The 23,953-nt window shown below is 46.4% G+C and overlaps 1 protein-coding gene across 2 annotated transcripts in view; it reads right to left on the reverse strand.

Annotated features, from left to right (window-relative positions):
• atrx (ATRX chromatin remodeler) overlaps window positions 1-23,953 on the reverse strand; it is a 42,997-nt gene that overhangs the window by 15,598 nt on the left and 3,446 nt on the right. Inside the window, exons 3-29 of one of the 2 annotated variants that reach the window (XM_035409165.1) lie at window positions 23,689-23,747; window positions 22,454-22,509; window positions 21,011-21,060; window positions 20,739-20,866; window positions 20,187-20,306; window positions 19,467-19,576; window positions 19,127-19,194; window positions 15,427-17,939; window positions 14,168-14,234; window positions 12,496-12,641; window positions 11,564-11,737; window positions 10,793-10,907; window positions 10,189-10,282; window positions 9,406-9,612; window positions 8,834-8,975; window positions 8,190-8,299; window positions 7,714-7,860; window positions 7,126-7,303; window positions 6,143-6,280; window positions 5,682-5,857; window positions 4,942-5,059; window positions 3,935-4,065; window positions 3,457-3,551; window positions 3,078-3,214; window positions 2,545-2,698; window positions 2,251-2,351; window positions 654-762 (exon numbers count right to left, since the gene is read on the reverse strand). In XM_035409165.1, the coding sequence (XP_035265056.1) occupies window positions 654-762; window positions 2,251-2,351; window positions 2,545-2,698; window positions 3,078-3,214; window positions 3,457-3,551; window positions 3,935-4,065; window positions 4,942-5,059; window positions 5,682-5,857; window positions 6,143-6,280; window positions 7,126-7,303; window positions 7,714-7,860; window positions 8,190-8,299; window positions 8,834-8,975; window positions 9,406-9,612; window positions 10,189-10,282; window positions 10,793-10,907; window positions 11,564-11,737; window positions 12,496-12,641; window positions 14,168-14,234; window positions 15,427-17,939; window positions 19,127-19,194; window positions 19,467-19,576; window positions 20,187-20,306; window positions 20,739-20,866; window positions 21,011-21,060; window positions 22,454-22,462 (5,537 nt within the window). In that variant the 5' untranslated portion in view covers window positions 22,463-22,509; window positions 23,689-23,747. The remainder of the gene's footprint in view (window positions 1-653; window positions 763-2,250; window positions 2,352-2,544; window positions 2,699-3,077; window positions 3,215-3,456; window positions 3,552-3,934; window positions 4,066-4,941; window positions 5,060-5,681; window positions 5,858-6,142; window positions 6,281-7,125; window positions 7,304-7,713; window positions 7,861-8,189; window positions 8,300-8,833; window positions 8,976-9,405; window positions 9,613-10,188; window positions 10,283-10,792; window positions 10,908-11,563; window positions 11,738-12,495; window positions 12,642-14,167; window positions 14,235-15,426; window positions 17,940-19,126; window positions 19,195-19,466; window positions 19,577-20,186; window positions 20,307-20,738; window positions 20,867-21,010; window positions 21,061-22,453; window positions 22,510-23,688; window positions 23,748-23,953) is intronic. The other variant, XM_035409163.1, reaches the window with a different exon arrangement.

Raw genomic sequence — 23,953 nt, forward strand, 5'->3', positions numbered from 1 at the left:
AAATGCCAACCCATGGATAAGCTGAAATGGAAGACTGGCTTGAAAAGATGTACTTAGTCCAGTTTAACAAGGACAAAATGAGATCAAAGAGGTCAGAGAGACTTTCATCAGGACAAGAGGGTAACCCTCAAACCTGTTAAGTGCCTCAGCAAAATTACCACAGTAAATCAGCACCTAATCTCCTACAGCATAGTACACTAACCCCCAATAACTGCACTGGTACATTCTATTCCATTTTGCCCATTAGGAAAACAACCACCTACTGGCTCACCAACACAACCTCGAGCAGCAACCATTTTTTTTTGTGGGAGGTCTCCAAGCTAAGTGCTACAGGAACTGAGCTCCGTCCAACTTAGCTTTGAGGCAGGAGGGAGTTACATGGCTGCCGCTAGTAATCTACTCCATACGACTGCATGTAAAGGCTGTCTGCATACAACGAAAAGCTGTCAAGACCTGCAGCGAACCACCACTATGAGCTCAGAGAGTCTACAGAAACCACACGCTTTTAGTTATTGCACAAATTTGCAACAGTGGGGTTTACAAGCCAAATGTTTCTTCTTTAAGAAAATGCTGATGCCCATTACACCATAATGGTCAGAGAAGGACCAGCCATATTAGAAGGTAGCTTTTGGAAGACAAGGGGGAGGTTTTACCGGACATTGCTTGTGTCGTTGAAGTCTTCGGCCCACTTTTTCCTCGCCAAAGCGTTCGTTGACCCGTCTAGGCGGTAGTAGTCTATGTTTCTGAACCATTTTCCCTCACCTGAGAGAAAGAGGGGGGGGGGGGAAATCACAAAGGAGTTTTCCCACGGACAAAAAAACAACGGAAACGCTTTTGATGTTATTCCTGAACTTGTGGTCTGAACCGGGGTCGACTGGCTGAACGGAGACTCGCAGCTAACAGTTAAAAAGTGTTAAGGACATAAGCCCCGTCGGTTCCTGTCGGACGGCATTTAATATCACAGCTCCTCCGTTTGGTGTTTATGGCCGGCGTTTCCAGCATGTTTCCAATTACAGGCCTGTGATCTTTTCATTACGATCGCAAACCCTTAAGCAAACATTTCTGAGGAGAATTAGTGCAAGGAAAGAAAGGTCACGGCATAAACATTTTCAAAATAAAAGCAAGAACAGCTGGTTGAGCTTAATTAAGACCATGACCATACACTGGAGGCAGCTTGGGTGGGTGTGTTTGTGAACATGCAAGTATGCACATATAGACGGGTGACAAATTAAAGGAAAAACCTGAATAAATGAGAGGAGAAACATAACAAATGCAGATGCTTCCATACAGGTGTACTGCATGATACCATTAAGCAATTAACATCAAGCCCTGGGGCATGTGCAGAAATGTTGAGTAGGCCCAGCTGACCTCAATTTTGGACCAAAAAATGGCAAGAGGAAAGAGACTTTGAAAGAGTGCTCATTACTGGGGCAGGGATGGCAGGAGCTTCAGTCACAAAGACGGCTCAACTGGCTCGTGCTTCAATAGGAAAAATGACTAAAGTGACATCTGAATTTAGATCTACGGGAAAGACATCAGAAAACAGGGTTGAAAATTGTGGTAAAAAGCGCACATTCGATGACCGTGATGCTTGTACATTAGTGCTATACGTAAGGAAAAACATAAGAGCAACTCTTCCTCAGGTAACTGAGAAGGTCAATGCAGGATGTGGTCAGACTGTGTCAGCAAGATCTACATAGAGATGGATATTGTAGTGCGTTTGCAGTGCATAAACCCCTCATGATCAAGACAAATGCACATTTGAGAGTTCTAAAAACCATTTGGACAAAAAAAAAACATATATTTCGCCACAAATATAACTTTCAGATGTACAGATAAATGATATGCTCTCATTTCATACATCATTGGAACCTTGGTGCTCATATGTAGAACCCAGGGAACGTTATACCAAATGTATTGTCAGTGGTTGTCAACACACACAAACACACACATGCACAGTGCAGCAGAACTCCCACACTGTTACTTTAAAATCTGAGGTGGAGCAGAGTCACTCCCAGGTGACGCGTGACTCAGCTAAAACAGTACCAGTTCCGCTCGGGTGACGAAAGGAGCGGTGTCAGGAGGCAGCGAAAAGATCGGGAGGATCAGGAGGTCACCCGGCAGACGCTCGTTATGCAATGCGCCGCTGGCACCGCCGTCTGAAGAGGACCGCGGCGGTTCCAGGAGCAGCCGTCGACTGGCTTGCATTGCAGGACCGGAGTGGACTGGCACACAGAAAGGGAGGCTAACCTTTATAGGGTGAAGGTTTATCATCTTCTTTGGATCTTCCAGCAAGCTCCAGAAAGTCCTCGATGAGGTCAAGCGAAATCAGAGACTGACTGAACACAAGCCTGGAAATATACGGCACAGGAAAACTGGTCAATCGGGTCATGTAATTACCTTTGTACATCATGGGCAAAAACAGGCACAAGAAAGACAGACAGACAGACAGACAGACATGCTCACAGGGAAGTAAATAACAGGATAAAATCATGAACTGAAACTTCAGGCCCCGACCACTTTTTCCCCAGGTAAAACACTTACACTTTGTCTCCGACTTCCTCTGCCATCCGGAGGATCTCAAACAGTAGCACCATCTTTCCAGAGTGTTCCAGAATTTCAGCATCCGCTTCAGCGACAAACTCCTTGTGCCAGTCAGGGGAGGGGCTGCCAGGAGCCGAACTGGAGGACGGTTTCACTGTGGAAATCAAGAGCACAAGTTGGGGAAGGGTGGGAATTAAAAATCTGAAACTTGCTGCATTCTTTCTTCTTCAGACACTCAGCACGTAAGCGCCCAGACAGATCTTATGCACCCAGTTACATTTCCTTCTATGGCAAAGGGTAATACTTCAGAATTAAGAGATGCGCAACTAGTTAGCTGTTAACCATTTACAAATGGCTCAAACCTCCAGTGGAAGTGATGCGGGAGTTCATACAGTGTGTTGTCTGAGCATGTTCAGTGACTACCTTTGCTGGAAGCACAATGTAGAAGTGGCATGCTCAGAAATAAATTCTGGTGTAGACCCCGATTGCTGTGTCCAGGAGACAGAGCTCAGCGTTATGGAGGATTATCCTACCTTCCTCAACGGGCTCGGCCCTGTTTCGTCCCTCTGGGTTTCCCCCCCGGGAGCTGGTGTTCCACTCTTTGATCACTTCCAGCTCGTCGCTGTCGGACTCGCTGCCGGCCTTCTTTCCTTTCCCGCTTTTTTTCTTTCTATTCGGAGCAGAAAGAGGGGAGTGCTGACTCCAGGAAAACTCCAAAGACAACGAAGAGGCTCGCGAGTCCCAGGAGGAAATGCTGACAAACACTGGCAGCCTGGCCTGGGACCCCCTTTCTCTCTTCCGTAAAAGCATTTACCTGCAGATCACAGTCGGGAGCGAACAGGACTGTCTGAAGACATTTAAAACTCTACGGCGCTAAGACAGGAAAAGGTTAGCCAGGAGTCCGACGCGTACCTTTTGACCTTCTCGTCCTCGGAGGATAAACTCATGGAGGACTCCTCCGTTTCCGACGCTATGAATTCGTCCATGCTGTCCTCGTCAAAGTAGCCCTGCGATAAACAGCACATCGCGTTACAGCCGTGGAGACACGCCAGCCGGCTGCGGGTTCACACAGTGTGTTAGGCACGAGGCGGGGGGAGGGGGGAGGGGTATCAGGTATGAACAACAAGACAGGGGGAAAAAATCTGCAAAGTGAAAAGGTGCCACCTGTACATTCGGAACCCTTGGAACGAGGTTTACACCTGCCAATCGCGCAAGCAGCCGGGCCTGACTGTCGGCATGGCAACGAGGGAGAGACTGTGACAGGGCAGGCTGCGTGCCTCTCATCACTCCGTCAGGCCTCAGAAATGTGATGAGTGCAGGGGAAACTCCCGCCCTCCGCCGCTTTGCGGGGAGAGGGGGAGGGGGGGGAGGGGCGGCCGGGGTGTCTAACCTTGTTTTCCTTGCTGATGTAGTCCAGCTGAAGACACCACGGATGGGTCCAGATCCTGCTGAGCATCTGGAAATCTTGGAACAGCTTGGTACCGGCCCGGCCTCGCCCGCCCTCCAAGGCGGATCCCACACCTGCCCGGAGACCGGGGTTAGTCTCCACGGTAACTCTCCAAACAGACTGGTACGGCCGCACCTGATGACCGCACTACAAGCTTTCCAAAGCAACTTCCAGTCCGTCTCCGTTCACATGGGCAAGGCGACACCATGTTACGGCCAATCTGCCGATCGTTCGCTGTGTATACCTTATCAGCTGATTGCCAATGCCACATACTTTACCTCCATTACAAGAGAAACCTACGTTCATTCTGCACTGCTTGAAGAAGACAAGTTAAGACACGTTGTGTTCTTTTCTTGTGCATACACATACACGTGTTTGTCTTTTGCGCAGTCACAAGTCCTTCAGTCAGTTTTGTGTGATCTTTCAGCACAACCAGTCCACAAACAAGATTCCTTCAGATGTCAAGTCATTCGTTCCTATGCATGGTCGCTATGCACTTTGACTTCACTTTAACCCCAAGTGTGGGGTTGGGAATATCCCAGCGTCTGTTCAGCAGTCTAACCACAGTGGTTGGTGGTCTGCCGTGCGCAGGCAAACACCTGCAGTCTTTATAGTCGTGGTCACTTACACGGCTAGACAAGAGGGAAAGCCTCCCTCACAACCAGACTGAACACTCCCGCCAAAAGTGACTGGTCAAAAAAGGACATGGGGCCCGCCCCGCACGGTCGAAAAAGCTGAACAATGTCTGTGCAAGCACCGCTACCGCGGCAGTCACGACCCGGAAGCAGGACAAGGTCAGCTTTCAAAAGGCGGCTTTCAGAGAAAAACTGCAGAGCAAAGGGGGAAAAGTATCACCGCCACACAAAAAAACCCTAAATAAATGTCTGCGGGCCTGCGATACGCTCCTCAGTGGGAAAGAGTGAGAGACGGCGTGCAGCCGGTGCCTTTACCTGTGAAGTGCTCCAGGTAGTATCGGTAGAGTTTGCACTGGATGGGCGTCACCCTCACTGCCAGCACGTACTCGTGCTTCGGGGGCAGGAATTTAGTCAAAGACGTGTAATCCCGTCTCTGCGAGGAAGAGAAAAGGAGACAATCACCCACTGGTGCCAGGGGCTAGAATATACAAATGAGCTGGAAGCAGCTGAAGGATTTGATTGGCAGTTGATGAGCTTGCCAGATATGCAGGTACACATTCCTAAACCTGAAATTCCAATTTAACACGATTATAAACAAAAGGAATGTCAGTACATTTAAACATTTAAAAAAAAAAAAAAAAATTTTAACTCAAGGGAAAATGCAACCTGTTTAATGCTCACTGTTGTGCATAACTGCATGATTATAACTTAATAATTATGAACGGTAATAAACTATGATGATAAAGAATATCGATACAAGCAGCAATGTTGAAATAATGAATTGGCAGCCATACAGGATATGCCTCCAGATTTCTCCAGATTTCTCCTCCAGAGTTTTTCAGCATGGGAAAGGGGTGAAAATTTAGCGAGAGGCAAATCACTGTGTGTACTTTATGTCACATCCAAAGTAAGAAGAAACAGACAGATAGGCCAAAGAAAGAGGTTTTAAAGGAAAACCTTTTCCTTTGCTGCCCTGCCATGTTTTCAGGTGACTGATGCCGGAAAGAGCAGCGCAGGGCGAGGTGGGGGGGGGGGCGGGGCAGGGACAAGGTTACCTGGACACAGCCAGCCAGCATCTCATACAGGATATGAGCACGCTTCTTCATAACTCGCACGTCGATAAGGGTGGAGTCAGCGCACTGGCCATTCTGGATCGGGTTGATGAAGCGGTTCCTGAACTCCTTGACAGAGCCCAGGAGGTTCTCCTTGATGAAGTTCACCATGCAGTGGTCTGGGTGAACCAGGAAGGATTGGAGCGCCATTACAATTCATCACTTTTGGTTCATCACGGTTTCAAGGAAAATATTGCCCACTTCATCTGGCTGAGGTAAGGAAAGACTTTTTCATATATATAAATATTTTCATTTTAGGCTTAGTGCAGATTTAAGCACCCTGCTTGGACTGAAACTGTGAAATCCCAGTCAGAATACAAGGCTAAAGAGACTGCTTGTAATATTCCTGACTACTGAAGAACCCAAACATATCAGGATTCTTGCTACTCCACCAGAACACTCACACTCAATGAGGTTGTTCTGTAGCGGGGTCCCCGTCAACACCACTCTTCGTCTCGTTATAATGGAGTTCATGGCTTTGGAAATGGCTGAGGCCTCATTCTTCAGGATGTGCCCCTCATCACATATCACAAAGTCTGGGCCTGAGGGACAGAGAGAAGGAGAGAGATTCAGGGCTGCAGGGACAGAGATAAGGGGAGAGCTCCAGGGCCTGAGGGACAGAGGAAAGGTGAGAGCTCCAGGGCCTGAGGGACAGAGATAAGGGCAGAGCTCCAGGCCATGAGGGACAGAGGGAAGGGCAGAGCTCCAGGCCATGAGGGACAGAGGGAAGGAGAGAGCTCCGGGCCATGAGGGACAGAGGGAAGGGGAGAGCTCCAGGGCCTGAGGGACAGAGGAAAGGTGAGAGCTTCAGGGCTGCAGGGACAGAGATAAGGGCAGAGCTCCAGGCCATGAGGGACAGAGGAAAGGGGAGAGCTCCAGGCCATGAGGGACAGAGATAAGGGCAGAGCTCCAGGCCATGAGGGACAGAGGAAAGGTGAGAGCTCCAGGGCCTGAGGGACAGAGGGAAGGGGAGAGCTCCAGGGCCTGAGGGACAGAGGAAAGGTAAGAGCTCCAGGGCCTGAGGGACAGAGGGAAGGGGAGAGCTCCAGGCCATGAGGGACAGAGGGAAGGGGAGAGCTCCAGGGCCTGAGGGACAGAGGAAAGGTGAGAGCTCCGGGCCATGAGGGACAGAGGGAAGGAGAGAGCTTCAGGGCTGCAGGGACAGAGATAAGGGCAGAGCTCCAGGCCATGAGGGACAGAGGGAAGGGGACAGCTCCAGGGCCTGAGGGACAGAGGAAAGGTGAGAGCTCCAGGCCATGACGGACAGAGGGAAGGGGAGAGCTCCAGGCCATGAGGGACAGAGGGAAGGGGAGAGCTCCAGGGCCTGAGGGACAGAGGGAAGTGGTCAGCTCCAGCTGGATGGGAGTGACTCTCAGCGGGGGTGTACCTGGGTCCACCAGAGTCTTCTGAAAGGTCTCCTTTAGCTTCTTGCTCTTGATGTTGAGGCCCTTGGTGAGGTTGCGGTACATCTCATAGCCCATGATCATGACGCCGCCGTCCTCCTGCCAGCGCTGCAGAGCGTACGCTCGCTCCTGGGGCCGTTTCACCGTGGCCAGCTCGGTCACCTGCGATGCAGCCGTCAATTAGCTCCGCCCATGGGCGTGCACGTGTCAGCGTGACTCACTCAATGGCAGTGTAGCAAAATAGTTCAGTGTTTTAAAAAAAAAACACATGAAATAAATGCAGACATTGCACAAAGGCAGACGATTAAGCTTTATAGTCACTATGTTTTGAAATACAAATTTGATAAGTGCAGAGGAAAAGCAACCGATTTGATACAATGGTCCCAATACTTTTGAATTTAACTGTATGTGATCCCATTTTAGACAAAAAACAGTAATAGTTCCCATGCTGCAACATTTTTGTGGGTAAATTGAAAAAACGTTTATGTATGTAAGATATACATATGTACATATACAGGGCAAATACAAATAAAAAGATGGTAAAATGGCATGATACAATACCAAATCTGTACCTCTAAGGACTCCTCGTCCTTCATGCCCTCCTGCCACTTCTCAAACTCGTTGAGCCAGTTAAGGACCGTGTTGAGTGGGCACACCACCAGGGCGGTGCTAAAGGAGAGTTTTTCACACAGCAGCATCGTGTGCAGGAAGGTCACCACCTGCAAGGCCAGGGCAAGAAATGACCGTCCGACAGCGCTTTCCCTCACGCACTGTTCCCCCGGATCATCAAATCCCCCACAAACTCAAGGTGCATTGGGTTCACAGTGAATCTCACTGTGAAACTCACGCTCACCAGCACCTACAATGGGCTGACTGGTGACCTGTCAATAAAAAAAACACAGGTGTTCCTGACTTCATCAGATCAAACCACCCGTTACTAGGATACCATCCAATCACTCGCCCGCCTGCACTACTAACACAGAGCCTCCAGGCTTCATCAGTTGCTTGGCCTTTGAGCTCCTGGCCCAGTCCAGGCTCCATTCCTCACCTGTAGTGTTTTACCCAGTCCCATGCAGTGGGCTAGGATGCAACCTGACCCTGAAGACTTCTTTATCTTCTTCACCGATTCACAGCAGCAGTCCCACATAAACTGCACTCCTACAGGGACGAGAGAGAGCCATTAGTAGAAGCCATGTTCCTCAAATCCGCATCGAGCAGTAAGCCCAGCAAACCTACCATTGTTACAGCACATCAGTGAATCAATCAAATGCTCATGGTGAAGGGAGTGAAGTTGGCAGTAAGCGTGGGTTACGCAAGCTAACAAAGGTGGCAAAAATTGCCTGACAGGAAAAAAGTTTCCCTGAAAAGGTTACAGCAATTTATTTGACTTCTGATCACTGAACATAATCACTGTAAAACAGAAATAGGAAGAACTTAAACGCACATAATCATAGTAATTATCCAGCACAGGAATGTCAAAACCCTTTGAAGAAGTGCAGGTGGCTATGGGGCTGTGACAGATGCTTGCTTTGATGTTCTGGTCGCAATGGACTTCAACCCAAGGTTGACATTTTTAAATTTACATTTCAGGCATTTAACTGACGCTCTTAGCCAGAACAGCTTACAATCAGTACACAAAGAAAAGGCCTATATTCTTAAATCACCAAATTTCCAAGCTGACCCTGGACTCACCGTCCACCTGGTGGGGCTTGAGCTTGGTCACCAGGTTCCTGTGCACCTGGACCAACGGCTCCTTGGTCTCCTCGTCCTCATCCAGGACCAGTTTGGTGGTTATGGGGCAGGTGACCTGGGACGCCTCCTCCACAACTATCACCTGAGGAACAGCCAAGTGGGGCTGAGCCAGACGAGATGGTACTACACAGCACGATGCTCGGATCCCTTTCCCACTGGGACAGAGCTTGCATTCAAGCACGAAACGCCATACTATTCCAAATACTTAGTTAGATATCAACTTTTACCTAAAGATTCCACAAAGATGTTTACCCCCCCCCCCCCCCCCCATTTTAGCTTATGTAGTTAAAGGTTTCCGTTAGATATTAACCGCAGTGAGCTCAGCATGCAACCTGGTGTACAGAATTTCAAATGGTAATGCTTCATATGTTTCTAGTTTTAGTCAACAGTAGCTGAAATTACTGAAGAACGCTGTGAGAGAAAATAAAAACGCAACACCAGCCTGAAATTAAAGTTAAAATTCATTCATTTTCAGCCGCATAGAACTGCACCTCCCTCCCCTTTCTGCCCACCTCTCTCAGCTTCTCCCTCAGCTGTTCCCGCTCTGCGATCCGCTTCCTCCTGTCCTCCTCCTCTTTCAGAGCGTTCTGCGTCTCCGACCTCAGCTTGTCGTCCTTGAGGATCTTGCGGATCTTCTTGCGGCCCTTGGGCGTGGTCTTAGAATCGTCGTCATCGTCGTCTCCCTTTTCAGTGTCGTCGTCGTTCTCCTCGGAACCACTCTGTGGAAACACACCACTGTCTGTAAGCACAGCACGCGCCTTCTGAAACGCCACCCGTTCCACTCAGCGAACGAAACGTGGGGTACGACAGACATTCACACCATTCGTTCACTCGTGATGAAGCCTAGGAAGAAAGACACCACCATTTTAACACTTAACATGAAGGAGCTAAGCTTAATATTTAGTTTGGTCGCAAAACTGTTTTCATGAGTCTGTTTCAGTTATTTGAGATATATATATATATATATATATGTATATATATATAATATAACAATTTCATTTTCTAAAAGAACTTGCTTCACACCCTGAGGTGGTGCATGGTGGGTAATGAGGAGTAATCTCCCTGAATGACAGAGAAGCCTGCTGTTATCACCAATGTACAAACATTACAGTGGCCCTGTGTTAGAGCCGAAGAACAGCCAGGAGTCACGGGCCGTCGTCTTTGACTCTCAGCGAGAAAGGAAATTGACAACGTGCGAAAGCAAGCTGGGTAAAAAGTAACAAAGTTAGAACAGGATTTACAACATGAAACAACTGGGTTTTATTTCAGTATCGTCGGCACTTGGCAAGGCTGACCTTCTCGTTGCTGGAGGAGGAATCCTGCACCTTGATGCGACGCCTCTTCTTCTTCTGGTGGTAGCTCCGGTTAGACTCCTCCTTCTTTGAAGACCTACGGGCAGAAACCGGACTGCTCAGTGATGCTCACGACCCACGTCATTTCACATTACGAAAGCTCTGATTTTAAATCGATTCCATGATGGTTCACAAGGCTGGGGTTCTTTTTTAATCAGCGCTCTCTTTAGCGAATTTGTAAGAGTACATATTCAGCTGTAGCAGCAACCCGCTGACCTGCTGTCAGCTCTTCGGCTTCTGCAAAATACTGCCACCTGGTGGCTACGAGTAGCACATGAGAACAATACTCTGAACAAACATATTCATATACACATATATTTAAAGCATTCCCCTCAAAAGTAAGAACGGAGCGCAAGTACTGAAATACATTCACAATTCAGACATGAGTTTGCATGTACAGTGATCAGAAATAACGTACATCAAACCCTATTTTGAAGCAACATCATTTTCCCAACACAATTTCTGCTTGAATGGCCAGGGCTTCGGCCATTTTGAAGGTGGCGCTGATCATTTTAAACGGACGAACGGGAAGCCGGGGTTCCCTCACCTCGTTTTGCGTCGGCTGCCCTCGCCGCCTGACTCGCTGAACTCCTCGCTGATGGCAGAATCGTCGCTCCCGCCCGACTCCTTGAAGTCCGAATCGGCGGAGTCATCGCTGCTCACTGCACGAGAGACAAAGGCCACTCAGAGGGTGAGCACGCGCCCACACTTACTACTGCGGCAGAAAGCATTTTCACTGAGACAGCATGAGAGGCAGTGCTATGGATGAACAACAGCACAATGCTGCGCTCAATGCAAACCAGCCAGTGAAATGGGACAGTTGGTGAGAGGGTTAATTAACATTGTCTTAATCTTTTGGTTTCATAAACTTTGCCTTCTCTAAAATTACACTTTAGTGTATTTTTTCCACTAATCTCTCTTTTAAAGGGGCTTAGGCAAAAATGTAAATTTCACACAGACATAAGGAAGTATTTTCCCCCCACAAAGAGCGGTTAATGCATCAAATAGCTTGGCAGGTCATGCAGAACAGATACTGGGAGTATTCAAGGCCAGGCTTCACACAGCGATATTCACGAGGGGGATCGAATGGCTGATATTTGTCATTCTTGTGTTCTTATGCAATTATTCCTTTCCATTGTGAATTAGCAGCCATAGTCACTGTGACCTTATGCAACCGCTTTATTATTTCTCATAACATGGAAATGCTTTTGGCCACATGAATGTCACGCCAATAGAGCCTTTTCTTGGCAGGGACGAGGAGGGTGAAAAGTGGTTCTGACGTGACGGGTACCAGGAGGGCGGCGCTCGCCAAACCCACCCTTCCTGCGGGCTTTCCTCTTGAGCCCCGCCTTCTTCTTGCCGACGGGTTTCTTGTCGCCGGACTCCCCTTCGCTCACCGACAGCTTGTGCCGCAGCAGCTTGTGCCGGTGCGGAGCGTTCTTCACGTCGTCTTCCGAGTCGGAGCCCGAACCCGAGTTGGACGAGTTGTTCTCTGCAGGAAAGAAGGGACGGTGACATGGAGGAAGGCGCTTGGGGCATCATCCACAGCCTGCACCCCATATAAGCCTCAAATTTGTATTTTTAAAGAGCTTTATTAATCATTACTTAGAAAATACAGTACAATACATGTCAATACGTTTTACATTTAAATAACATCTTGAATAACATCATGTTAGTTCATAGTACATTTGCTACATCTTTTAAACTGAATGCAAGTTTCATTTTCTTAACAACTTTACATTCAATTCAAAATTTTGAAAGTGACCCTCGATTCCCAATGCCCAGCTGTACATGTCCCCTTCACCACTGCAACATACTTGGCTATTTGGGAGAATGCAGACTAGCAAATGCTCTTGCAATATTTACTTTTACTCCTTGGTTGACAAGCTGAGCTGCACAGCTGGTCAACAAAGAACCAGCATAGCTGTTTGATGCCACACCGTGGGACCTTTGCCACACAGAAACCCAGTGTTTTTACAGGACAAGCCACCCTATTTACACCTTCATGAGAGCAAACCACAAGTCCCCACAATTCTGCTGGTTCCATTTAAAAATGTCATAATGAAAGAATCTGAAATTTCCAATAAGGACATGTGCGCTAAAAACAACCGGACACATCATCCAATCTTTAACTGACACACAACACAGGCTTTAGTGCATTTAATCCATTTCTCACTAAAAGCCAAAGAATCCAACAAAAGCACCTGCCACCCTGGGGCATCATCTCACCATGATCACCATCTCACTCACCGTCATCGTCTTCATCCTCTTCCTCATCCTCTTTTTTCATGCGGGACTTCTTGTCCTCCTTCTCAGATTCTTTGTTGTCTGAAGAGCTGTCATCCCCTGAAGAGTAGTTGGCTTTGATTTGGGCCAAGAGCATCTTCTTAGCAATTCTATCAGGAACAGCGGGGAGACGATTAAAGTCACAAAGTTCAGCTACCAGTCACTAGCACCGTTTTTCAAGACTTGCCGAGCAAAATCTAATTTTACGGAACCAAATGCAGGGTAAAAGGAGTAAACAATTATTTAAAATCTGCGCACACGCTTTTTGCTACCCTCAGACTTTTGGTCTAAGATAAATGCTGTAGGGGATTCTACTCATTTTCATAGTGTTCCACTCAACCACCAAGGCACTGAAAACAGCTGAACTGACTCAGTTCCATCCTTATTTGCCACAGACCTAATTTACCTAATCTAACATCACACCAAGCTGCCAGTCTACTATACATCAAAACAGCACTCTAGCATCAAAGGAAACAGGAAATTCTTCAATAGGTTTTTTAAAATATTTTTTATCCCCTATGACTTCTGGGAGATTGCAAGTGTGATCCTGTTGATCTGATGATTGTTTGGGACTGAGTAAGGAACAGTGATGGAGTGGGGCTCCCCCAAAGTAAAAGCAGTGCTACCCCTTTGCTCCATGCAGCAATCGGTCCACCCGAGTAGCCGTAGACGCCGATTAGCGCCATTTGAAGGGCTTTTCATATGACAATGCAGCTTAACAATAAGCTGAAGCAACAGACGGGTGGCGAAGGGACAGTTTAAGCTCCTCACAGTATGCCAAATTCACGGTAAGCAGACGCTTTAATTAATGCCTCAGGGTTTTTGTTTCCTACAGGAATAGCAAATATTGTGTTGTCTTCTCAAGGCCAATATCCAGTTGCTAAGGTGGAACTGACAGAAAACAATAACACCACTGTGTGGAAATGAAAGTGTGAAACAAGGACACAGCAGTCAAGCCTGGACATATTTGCTTTTAATCTAGGCCTCAAGTCTCTATGCCCACACACAGACTTGCATTTAATTACGTGAGAAAGTAAGAACTGCAACCTAGTGACGGTCACAGACAGTCGACTGCAATGTCGTGTAATCACTCGATTAATTCTCCTTGATAAGTTAATTATGATGATTATCATTGATTTGCATATACAGTTATTAAAACGGTGGCACTTTAATTGTCAAGCACCAGATACTCAAGCTTTCCAAATAACCATCGCTAGCACACTTAGGGCCCTAATTTGGCGACAACGCAAGCGCAAACAAGCCTGAGAGCAAGTGGAACTGTTCTGTCTAATGCAAGCTGAATGTTTTTCACCTGAACCAGGGCTAGTAGTTTTGCAGCCTGCAGTAAACCTGTCTGAGTCAACATGGGCTGAGCAGTGCAATAGGGGGTGTCAACAGAAACTATTGACTATTTGAAATGCAAGCAGTATTCAATTCTGCAATCCACTCTCAGCAGTTTAGGCATTGCACCAGTATAGTTAATCAATATAAGCTACTTGAATGAGAGAGACAACGATGTGGGAGACCAACTCTACACCAGTCAAACAGTGTAAGATACAAATTTGTTAAATGCGTGTAGGTGCATTTACCTCACCCAAGTACACGCGTCAAAATCGCTTGCATTTTTTGCTTTTACCTGTTTTCCGGATCATCGTCATCGTCCGCAACCAACGTAGGACCAGATTTTATAGAAGCTTCGTCGCCTAAGGGACAAAATGGAAATAAATAACAGAAGAACAGATCAGATTCTTCCTTCAGAACTTCAGTATTTTGAGAGTTTGTATGATGTGATTGACGACCACGATATAAAATGGTTAATGTTTCTCCGCTTCTCTTTATATTTACCCCTTTTTCTCTCCATTTGTAATTGTTATATGCTCTTATGTCCATGCTCAGGGACCACTGCAGACTAACTGACACACTCAACAGTCAAGCCCATGTCCACTATACCCTCTAGAGGCCACACTACATACTAAAGGAGAGCAATAACTTGCTGACAACTGGTTTCCAAGGCCTCTGTGAATCAAGTCACAGCCGAATGAATATACAGCACTATCCTCAAGAACCCTACGTAACTTAAGGCAATATGGCAACGGACACAGCCAAGACTCAAACCAGTAATGTGCTCATAATATCTTCCTGAAAGGCTTTTTGTTTGGTTGGTACAGAGCACTGAAGCAATAAATTAAGCACAACGTTTCCTCATCAGCGCTAAATTTATCAGTAGTTTATGCCTGCTAGCTGATCATTATAATTCTCTAAATGACCAAACAGGGCCAAGATCGAATAGCTGACTCTAAAAACACACCTCAGTTGTTCAATCTGCTCATTTTAGTGCTCTGCGCCTTTAAAGATCCATTTGAAAGGACCCAAGGCAGCAATATTGGAGACTGGCCTGAAGGGCAGCCTTTGTTATTCCTCACATGTTCTACTGACTAAGCTAGTGTGTGCCTTGAAGGTTAAAGATGGTATCTACACAGGAAATATATATATTTTTAAACTGCATGGATATGTAGGAGAAAGTCTATAAAATTGCCAATGTGAAATAAAGCAGATTAATTCATTATTAAACATTAAAATCCTTGGCCTAAATTAATTATCAAAAATTATGTCAAGCACAATGCATTAAGATTACTTAATACAGATCTAAATTGCTAAAGGATCATTACGAAGTATAATGGTATGATCATGCCGTTAAAAGGAGACACCTGTGGGTAATTCTGAATGTAATTCCCTGTTGATTTTACTGAAGAGCCCCAGGCCCCTGCTGGCATTATAGAAATCATAGGTAACACCACACATTCAGAACTGAAGATAAAACGGGGCAGAGAGAAACTGCATGCTGGGATGTTTTAATGTGTTCTTATGGCAGAGGACAAACAACAGGGAGCCAACCTGATGACTGCTGGAAAGAGTCAAGAGCTGCCGTAGCCACCTCGCCTACGATTGGCTTAATCTTCTGTTGATCATCGCTGTCCTCCGCAGAGTTGGCTTCCTGGTCTCCATCTGCCCCATCTTCCTCCTCCTCATCATCGCTTGAGGAAGATGACTCTTCCGCTTTTGTTTTGTTTTTCGCCGCCCTCCTCTTTGGCCGAGCAGTGCTCTTCTCTACAGCCGATTTGCGTCGCTTTCCCGCTTTTCCTTCTTTCTCCTCCTCCCCTTCCTCTGTGTCTTCTTCCGCTTCTCCCTCTTCCTCATCAGCGCTTGAGGAAGACGACTGTTGCGAGTTTGTTTCGTTTTTCGCCGCCCTCCTCTTTGACCGAGCATCTCTCTTCTCTTCGGCCGCTTTGCGTCGCTTTCCCGCTTTTCCTTCTTTCTCCTCCTCCCCTTCCTCTCCGTCTTCTTCCGCCACTCCCTCTTCCTCCAACTCTTCCACCTGTTTCTTGGACCTGTGGCGACTCCTCTTGACGGTGCTGAGTTTGCTCATGCTCTTCATCTCCTTCTCCAAGTCTGAATCATAGTTGGACGAGTCTGAGCCCCTCTCCTTCTTTACATTTGAGGATTTCTTGGGTCTACTTGCCTTGTCCGGGTCCGAGGCGCTCACCCTGCGGCGACTCCTCTTGACGGTGCTGAGTTTGCTCATGCTCTTCATCTTCTTCTCCAAGTCTGAATCATAGTTGGACGAGTCTGAGCCCCTCTCCTTCTTTACATTTGAGGCTTTCTTGGGTCTAGTCGCCTTGTCGGAGTCCGAGGCGCTCACGCGTCCCTTGCGCTTGGAGGCCGCCTGATCCCGGGATGGAGCAGAGCTCTTCTGCAGCTGGAAGAGGCACCGTCTCGTCACCTTGCTGGAGGCCTTGCTGGCGTCACCCTCGGCTTCATCTGAGCTGTCTGCAATCTGGAGCAGCACGGCAGGGACTTCATCAGAGTCTGAGTCATCGCCCTTGCTGGAGGAGGCTGCGGTTCTCCTGGAGTCTTTATCCCCGTCTGCCTTGGAATCAAGCAGGCCACACGGATCTTCGGCCTTGTCGGTAATGTCTTGATCAGACTCACTCTCGCTCTTGATCTGTTCGGGGAGCGGCTTGCTCTTGCTGTCCGTCTGTTTTCGAAGGGGTGTGGTCTTCACCCTGGGTGAGCGCCTCATCTCAAGCCCCTCTTCCACAGGCAGAGCTCCCTCAGCTTCGCAGACAACCTCCTCTTCGCTGGCCCCATCCTCTGCTCCAAGCTCCTCCTTCTCCACATCCATATCTCCCACTTTACTACCCTCATCCTCTGCCTTGGTCCGGACCCGGGGTATGGGAGACCCATCCAGAGGAACCGGTGTCAACTTCACCACCAGGTTTCTGATCACCTTTGTGGGGCCCTTCCCAGAGTCAGGGGACTTCCTGAGGGAAATGGTGGATCTAGTCTTCCCTGCTCTGGTCCTTGATCGCCCCTTCCCGTCAGCCACACCCAAGGAATCGGCAGCACCGTCCGCTTTCTCGAAGAGCTCGTCCGGTACAGAGAGCGGGACGGAGACGATTTCCTTGTCCAGGGAGGACTCGCCCGCTGAGCCCGACCCCTCCTTGTTGTCTTCCTCTTTTTTTGAAACGGCGCTCTTTTCAGTCAGCTCCCGTCCCCCCGGAGTCCTGTGTGGTTCCTTGGGTGAGGCTGCAGGGTCCTCCATTTCCACGTCGTCTGATACGGCATCCACCGTCCCATCCGCTGCTCCATCTGCCGCACCGTCCTCTTCACGATACTCGCAGTTTTCCGCCGAGTTGCCCGTGACCGTCTCTTTGACCTCCTCTTGGTTGACATGGTTTCCCTCTTCGGATGCCTCCACCTCTGTGACTTGCCTCGCACTGCTAACTTCGCACCTTATCTCATCTCCGTTCTGCAGCTCTACACACTTGAACTCCTGCTCGAGGGACTCCTCCAGGGCAGCGTGGGCCTTCTTTAGGTCCGAGAGCACTGACCGGAAGGCCTTTAGGTGCCGCCGCCGAACCACGCTGGAGCCCTGCTCTGTGGAGGCCTGCTGGATGAACTTGATGAAGGTCTGGTTCAGGCTGGTCGTGGTCTCAATCAGCTTCTTGGTCTTCTTGACCAGTTCCTTGGGCACCTTCAGTGCCTTGTAGGTGAAGGCAAGGGTGCCCGAGCTCACGCCATCCAGGCCATGCTCCTTGCCGTTGAGGGCCCCCTTGGCCATCTGAGGGTGCCGGTGGGCGCCCTTATCCCGGCCTGGCTTCTCGCCATCGCCTCTGGACCGCCTGTGGTGCTGCTGCCACAACTGCTCCAGGTTCTGCAGCACGCTGTCGCAGGCTGCCACCAGGTCCAGCAGGGGCTCCGGGCTGCACACATAGCAGTACCACTTGCTCTCCTCGCTCATGATGCCGGAGAGCTCCTTCCGCCCCAGGTTGCGCAGAATGCACTTCTTGCAGAAGGCGTTATTGCAGAAATCGCAGCAGATCAGGTTACCCCCTTCTGCACACCACCTGCACAGAGGAAACGAGCAAACAAGGTCTTATTATCCAAGGGCATAAAGGCTTTATTATCAAAACAAAATCACTTTGCCAACAAAAACTCCCAATGAATTATTTATAATTTGTTAATGTTAATTTCATATTTTGGGTTCAAGTACAGTGCAAACCACTTCTAAGCATGTCAGACATAGGAATACCCCAGATGGAGAGATGTAATCTCTACTGCAGAATTTAATTGTTCCTATTCACATGCAATTTTAAACTAATTTTAAATACCCTGCATTTCCTATCTATGAAAAAAACTATGGTTCAGCCAAAACGTGATAGTCATAGAATTATTCATTAACACCACATCATTATTTTCAGCAGTAAAGAAGGTAAGAAGCACTTCAGTTTGAAAAGATAACTGAAATATTATCTGCACAATTCCTGTTATGTTTAGTCAATAACAGCTGCATTTTTTTCCAAACATTTGAGTGGGCAATGCTGAAGCATCACATTTGTTCAGACTGAAATCAAAATAAGAGAGGTTTATGTTACGTTTCCTCAGAGACCAAAGCATTTAACTCAAGTAAGCTTTGCATTGCGGTTTACACGCTATAAATTTTTATTCTTCAAAAAGACTTAGACGAGTTTGCATTGTACAGTACTAGCTGCTATATGACCTATAGCATTTCAAGATAAAATTGCTCTGGTCCACCGACCACAAGTATTCACCCAATGGCTTGAGAAGCATAAAAGTGACACTAATCGTGCCAAGGCTTCTCAGTCACAAGGTCTGCACATATCTCGATGGCGTATTACAAGTATATTTCTAGTACTTATTACATAATCTTCAAGGCCTGTGACATAAATAATTGTCCCGTTATATTAGGCCTTGGTAATCACTAAGCTTACCAAATAAATGTAGTGGTTCTAAACACTGAACTGAAATGCCGATTACAGATATAGTTCAGAGAATTCTTGTAGCCTATTTCGTCAAACATCTACTGAGTGTGCTCCATTTTTTCTTTGTTATTATCGAGTCGAAGGAATAGATGACACACGATACACCTTTTTCTTCTATACATGCGGCCCTGTCTTGATTTCCAAATCCTTAATGCTTTCCATATCTTCAATGCCTTCCCTTTTCCAAAAGAATATTCCTGGCGTGTCAGATAGATTCTGTTTGATGAGTGCAGTAATGCACGCAGTCCTACCTGCACTGTTCATCCATCCCATCTGCATCCTTGCTGATGTCATCGCTCGAGTAAAACTTGAAACATGACTGAAAAAAAGAAGTACCGAAGTGACATCAATCGCACTGACTGATCGCACCACAGAAAAAAACCCAGCACTGAAGCACCAACTCAGGTCTGCCATTCATAAAGCAATAGCGTCATCCTCTGCAAAAACTTAGCCGAAATACAAATGGCATAATGCAACTGGCCAGCATCGTTTTCACTTCCCATGTGTAAAGACAAATGAACACCGTTCCAGTGTTCCGCAAGCCAGCAGCCGGCCTCCAGAAGCCGAAGGCCGCGCGATGAAAAGCCTTACCTTGCAGATGAGCACTTTCAGAACAGGGTGCTGATAGAATGAGTCCCTCTGGAAGTGGTTGACCTGCTGTCCACAGGCAGTGCAACTCACAATGTTCTGCAAATGCTCACCTGGGGGGGGGGAACACATTTCAGCAGGTTTTTCCCTTTGCCATTCAAATCAAAATGGACCCTTTCATTCAGCACACAACCGTTTCAATATAGAATCTGTAAGAATTGCAGAAGCATTGCAAAGTGGCAACAAAAAAAAATTTAATGTGTGCACAATACAAATACATGTGACTGATAATAGGCAGGAACTACTACTATGTCTCAATATATGTTTTTACATGTTTTGCTGCCATTCTTGGTCACACATGATTTTTGTGGTTCAATAAAGAACTCACAACCCAGTGTCATGACCCACAAACCACACAACAGAACATTCACGGAAACCAAGTGCCTTCTAATTTCAGGCAATGCTGCACACGGTCCATGTCAACTGGATCGCATGATTCAAACCCCATGGCTAAACAATCATCCAGTGCCATCTAGTGGGGAAAAAAGCCCTTACACATCCATCCAATTCCATCACCTACAGTCTATACATACAAATAAAAAGGGAGACATACGAAAGCACTGCTCACTCCGTATTAATCATGGGCATGTAGACGCTGAGCCAAGGACATTTTCATTTTAACCCCACCGGTAGGAGGGGGGTGTCCATACAGCAGCCACTCACCACATCGCTTTCGCAGGGAATCCGTTTTTAATTTAGCAGATCCTCTGCTGCGAAATTCGGGTCCTCTGAAGTCATCTTTAGCTTCGTTTCCCACAGGCTCCGGCTTCACCACCACTGTGCCTATGCGGGGGAGGAAGGGGTGCGATACTCTTGTGAGCCAATGAAATGCCATGTCCCACGATCTGATCTACCCAGTAACAATTCAGACCACAGTAATCCCTTAAAGGGGAACTTCACCCTAAAAATTAACAACATTGTAAATTGATCTCTCGACTGATAATATGATAATTCATAATATGATAATAAATATAGCACATACCTCAATATTTGTCACCCATCCTATAATAATCTGCTAAATATCTGCCATGCCCACTCATAAAATATAACAACAATGCCAAGTCAAAGATGTATGTTTCAGATGCAGGATGTAGCAAATTAGACACCCACAGGGAGGGATCAATAAAATACAATGCAATCAAATTAGGGTTTAGAATTTCCTTTTAAAATAAAATGGCATGGCAATTACTACAGATCAAGTGGGGCGCATGCTACCTTTCGGTAGGCTGTTCACATCCAGGTTTCCCTCCGAAGCATTTTCAGATGCGGCGCCTTCATTCCCGCTCTCATCCGAAATGTCGGATTCATCCAATCCAGTGTGCTTCGTCACGACAGTAGGTTTCCTGAAAAGTTACGGACAAATTGGTCTGTTGCCCGCCTTGCAGGAAAGATGTCAACATATGATATCATCAGTTATAGGGCTTCATCAATTACGTTAGTGCCAAAACAGTACTCTGGAAGCATGGACCACAAAAAAAAGAGCCCACCTCTTTGAGCGGGAGGAAGAGGGCTTCACGGTGTCCGTTGAGCTTCCTGGCTGCAGGTCACACAAAAAAGGAGAGGGATGAGTGCACCCAATGGATTGGCCATCTTTGTAAACACACTCAAAAATGTATTCCATGAAAATGGGTAGAACCATTGGCATCTAATAAAACCAAGGTCTCTCAGGCATCTGCATACCATTCTCCATAATGGGGGAAACGAAAAAGGATTTTGATAGGTCACACAGAACAGAGAACAATAGCGTTGGAAAATGCGAAACACGGTAATTGCTATTCAAAGGGGTGGAGTGCAGTGGAAGGTGGGTGTGGTTACTGGCAGACCTTAGACTTAAAATTGTGAGGAACAAATGAATCACTGCAGTCTGTGGAAAGGCAGAGGTGACCCGACCAAAACAAGTGAGTCAGAGAGGAAACCACACTAACATACACCTAGGAAATGCATGTATTTACATAAAGGCTTAAAGACTTCTTTAAAATCGTTCACCCAAGTAAAGGCTATATAGAATGAACGTTGTCGCTATTACTGACTGCCATTATTTATTCAGCATTCACTTATCCAGAGTGACTTGCATGGCATTATACTTTCAATAAGCATCCCATGAGTAACACAAAGCTGCAAGGTGAAGCACAATCAAAATTGCAGTCAACAAGCATCAACTTCAAAAGTCGACGCTAGAATATAAACCATCACAGTAAAGCTGATGCCAATGATCTTCATAAAGATCACATGCAAATATAATAATGATCAATTCGCCAATACATTGCCTAAATTCCTAAAATGTAAATAATCCATCAAGGAAGTATCTTAGGAGGGACATGTTTGGAGGGGTGCAGATATTCACTGCTCCAATAGTCCTTGTGTCACAGGAGGATTAAAACCCACAATGTCACGTACTGCAGGTGGAGAGTTCACACACCAGTGAGCGCCCGTATTTTTTCAGCACCATTAAACACCATACATTCCTGAGGCAACTGTTTGGTCAGGCCGCTTCCACTGCAAAAGGCCTCACGCAATGGAAAAACACATAAAAGCCAAGCCACTGTCTCACAATCTCATGATGAGTGGTCATCAACACAGTACTGTCATCCACTGGTCAGCACATTACAAGTGTGTGTTTGAGGACATTAACAATTTGAACTCTTAGCACCAAGAAGTAGAAAGAGAATTTTCACTGCAGACCGAACATGCAAACACATCATTCTGCCATTTTTAATGGCTAATTTGGAATCACTGACAATGCTTCTCGAGTCGCTGCAGTGTCACCCGCATTTACGTCAAGGAGGAGTGCAGCCAAAGCAATGCACTCCTCTAATGGGCATGCACACAAGGCAGGGATCATTTCATACTCTACAGGCCACATAACTAACACCAATAGCAAACCAAACTAACAAACCAAACAAACAAAAAAGGAAACTGTCACCAAGTACCTCTTCCATTATTTGGTCTGTAGTACTTGATTCACTGGAAACTTTGCTCAATTTACCTGTAAATGAAAGAAGATGACAAAGTAATACATCAACTCTCTCTACAAAGACTTTTAGATTTTTAACTGAAAATACATCTGTAACATCATTTAACAGAACATATAACCCTTCAACAGACAGAAGGCTATATACTGAAGGGAGCAGAGAATGTGCTGCACCCTAGAGCATCTTCCATCTGCAATGTCACATGACCCTATTACCTTTATCAGTGCATCACTGCAGAGCACTCAAAAAGGGACTTTTATCTAAATACATCAACTGACCAGTCACATGACACTGTCTAAGTGTCAGCATGATTCATTCCAGGGGTTTTCCATTGTTGGACCCAGAACCAGGCCGACCTCTGAAGTTCTAATTGCCTCTTTTACCGTCCATGACTTCTGGCTTACTATCCTTATACAAGGCTGAACAAGATTCATGTAATGTAGAACTTCCTTTAATGTCCTAAGTAATATTGTGGCAGTGTCTGCCACCAGGCACAGCTTATTTTTGTGAGGGTGGATACAAGGGTATCAAATTCATTTGAAAAGATGGCGGAAAACCTACCGTTAATATCTGAAAGACAGCATAGTTTTTGAAAGAATACGTGCTCCAAATTATGTGTTGCAATATTTTAACTTTGATATATGAGCTGACTGGCCAGTTACGATATAGTCTGCAATCTTAAAATAGCCATTCACTTGATAGTTCATGTCACTTCTTCATACATAGGCCAAAATTACTGTTTAGCCACCAATGCCAACGATGAAAAACTCTCAACAGCAATTTTCCAAAAACAACTGCTTTAAGACACCAGCCAGATTAGTCAAAATGGGAAATGTAATTATTTCACCACCAAGAAATATATATGGTTTATGCCAAAGTATTGGAAGCTGAACATATAGCTATATTTGGTTATGGCCATAATAAACTTTAAAGTGAATGGCTGGGATACATTAGCATTCTAACCACGTATAAGCACATACTCTAAAAGACTCATCTCAACACACATCAAAGTTAAATATTTCACACGGCAAGCAATGTGTGAACGCAGCAGCCTTATTCAGCCATGTTTTTTTCCCCCACTTCTTTTTGTTGTCTTGTAACCTAATGTGCATTTTTTCCAAAGAAAAAAGCAATTGCCTATCTGCCTTTTGTACCAGTAGATTTTCTGTCATCTTGTCAAAGAAATTTGATACCTCTTGGGGTGTTCTGATTTGCTGGGCCTGGAGGTGGGCGGGAGCAGCCGGGATCAGCTCTGTGAAAGGAAAGGCAGTGAAAACAGGAAGGGGCACCCTGGCCAGCCATTTTGCTTTGCAATTCTTAGTACTCGTTTAGCCTGGCTTTCATTCGGAACTGCCATTCTTGAACTGGAATGAGCTTTTCATTGTTCTCAATTCAACACTTTCAATGTCCACTGTGGGATGGTTGAACCTCACATCATTTCATAAATCCCAATGAATG

This window comes from Anguilla anguilla, chromosome 3, assembly GCF_013347855.1.
Source record: "Anguilla anguilla isolate fAngAng1 chromosome 3, fAngAng1.pri, whole genome shotgun sequence".
NCBI classification, from domain to species: domain Eukaryota; kingdom Metazoa; phylum Chordata; class Actinopteri; order Anguilliformes; family Anguillidae; genus Anguilla; species Anguilla anguilla.